Here is a 2,320-nt window from a genome sequence, read left to right on the forward strand (position 1 = left end):
GCTTCTTCCTGCTCACAGGTCAAAGGGTTTCATGTAAAGTGGAGTATACTGTGTACATGAACTTGGTAAAATAAAAATTAGATACTTTATTACACCTCAAATTATTAGTAGACATAGAGGAGAAGAACAGCAATTTTGGAGATTATGTGGCCATCAGAACGTCAATCACTCTCATGTATTTTGGTCCTGCCCAAAGTTGGCACCTTACTGGGATGGAATATGTCAGACTACTAGGATAATTTTGGGATATGACATCCCTAAAGACCCCAGAACTTTTCTGCTGGGGCTGATATCTGGAGAAATGTTTCAAAAAGAAGATGAGTATCCTTTAAAAATTTTATCAGTTGCAAGCAAAAAAGCTATTACACGGTCTTGGCTAAAGAAACTCCCTCCCCAGCTGGAGCACTGGCGGGAGGTAGTGGAGGAAATTCACTCTATGGAAAAACTGACATATCTTTTACATATAAAAGGACATTCTTACAACAAACACTGGTCAAACTGGCTGGCATACAAGAACAAGGAAGCATAACCATGTGTAACATCTTGTAATGTTTTCTATTTAACTATGTATCAGTGCCCCCAGTTCTGTGTGTTGTATGTTTTATTGTTATAATGAAAAAATGTTAAATAAAGAGTATAAAAAATAAGATGATTTTAAAGGAGCAATACTATGAAGGAACTTTACTATGTCCCATTTGGCAACCCTGCCCGGTACATTACTGCAGTGGTTCCATGTAAACGAGTGTTTTGTTCTGTTTATTCACCCCAGTAAACRAACATTTTCAGAGACTGGTCTCGTGTAAACAGGGCCTTAATGTTARCATTTACACAGAAACAGTTACAAGGTGGAGAAATACTGAACACCATGTTTACCTGATTAATGGTGACCTCATCAGTGTTTCCGGCCTTCTTTGACATGAAAACTACGTCCAGCAGAGAAGCCTTCTGCAACACGTTTAAAAAAAACAATTTTTAACAATAGCATAAATGAACAAACACTTTGTCAGTACAATATGATGTGTCTCACCTGTGAGTCTTTTTGTTCTTTCATCTTTTTCACTCCAGCCTCAGTGTTGAGTTCTGGCTCGACTTTAACTTTTGTCTTTTTGCTCTTTTTGTGGTGCGTGTCAGCAGCCTTTGTGACTTTATTTCCACTGCTGTGCGTGTCCTCCCCAACACCCCACTCCTTTAGTCTTGTTTTTTTCTTTTTCTTCTTTGGTTCTGTCTCCTCTTCTTGTGTATCTTCCACTGAGGTTGTTCTACACTTGCTCTTTTTGTGCTTCCTGCTGCTCTGCGTGTCCTCCCCAGCGTCCCACTCCTCAAGTGTTGCTTTTCTCTTCTTCGGTTCCGTCTCCTCTTGTTGCACATCTTCCACCGAAGCTGCTTTACACCTGTTCTTTTTACTTTTTGTCTTCAGCTCTGCTTTCCCTTCTTCTGTGACAAACTCTTCTGTATAGTTGTCTTTTTTCTTACGGTGAATTTTATCTTCAGCCCTCCTTTTTTCCTTGTTGTTAATCTCAGCTGCCTCTAACCCACCAGATTCTTTGGTTTTCTCTTTTTTCTTCTTCTTTTTCAATTTTACCTCCTCGACTTCAACCTCTGGTGTTTCCAACTTTATTTCATTTTCCTCTCCCTTAGCTTTCCTTTTCTTTTTTGTTACATCATCTATAGTTACAGATGTTTCTTTTTTGCTCCTTTTCTTCTTTCTACCAACATCTTCAGTCTGCTCTATGCTTCCACGACGAACACGTTTTTTTAATTTCACGTCTTTCTTTTGAATCCTCTCTTCTTCAGTATACTGTTCCTCTTCCTCCGTGTTTTCTGATTTGATTAGTAAAGATTTATTTTTTTTCTTTTTTGATTTATCTTTTATTACACACTGCAGTACACTTTCTACTTTGTCTACTACTTCATCCATCATCTGCTTCTTCTTCTTCTTCTTTTTCTTTTTGCTCACACTATTGTCTTCTTCATTCGTGGGAAAACTGTCAAAATTCTTATTTTTCTTCTTCTCTTCTGGCTCAATACTTTCACCCCAACATTTCTCACACTCCTCTTTTGCCAGCCTGTTTACCGTTTTACTTTTCTTTTCTTTTTGCACCCCTGGATCGAAACTTTCAGGTTGAGATGTTTGTTGGTTTTTATGTCTCTGCTTCTTCTTTACAGGACTCCCTTCATTGTTCTCCATCTTCATTTCCATCGGCCTCTTGACGGCAACAGTTGAGCTTGTCTAGTTATTAAAAAATAATCATGATAATAATAATAATACAATGGGTAAAATAAGTATTGAACACGTCACCATTTTTCTCAGTAAATATAT

The 2,320-nt window shown here is 37.8% G+C and overlaps 1 protein-coding gene across 1 annotated transcript in view; it reads right to left on the minus strand.

Moving 5' to 3' along the window:
• The window catches only part of knop1 (lysine-rich nucleolar protein 1), a gene marked incomplete at its 5' end in the record, with an annotated part of 8,726 nt that extends 6,781 nt beyond the window's left edge, over positions 1 to 1,945 (minus strand). Inside the window, 2 exon segments of the mRNA XM_014026867.1 lie at positions 874 to 945; positions 1,028 to 1,945. Coding sequence (XP_013882321.1) covers positions 874 to 945; positions 1,028 to 1,945 — 990 coding nt within the window.
• Positions 1,946 to 2,320: the final 375 nt, after the last annotated feature.

This window comes from Austrofundulus limnaeus, unplaced genomic scaffold, assembly GCF_001266775.1.
Source record: "Austrofundulus limnaeus strain Quisiro unplaced genomic scaffold, Austrofundulus_limnaeus-1.0 Scaffold597, whole genome shotgun sequence".
In the NCBI taxonomy this organism is placed as follows: Eukaryota; Metazoa; Chordata; class Actinopteri; order Cyprinodontiformes; family Rivulidae; genus Austrofundulus; species Austrofundulus limnaeus.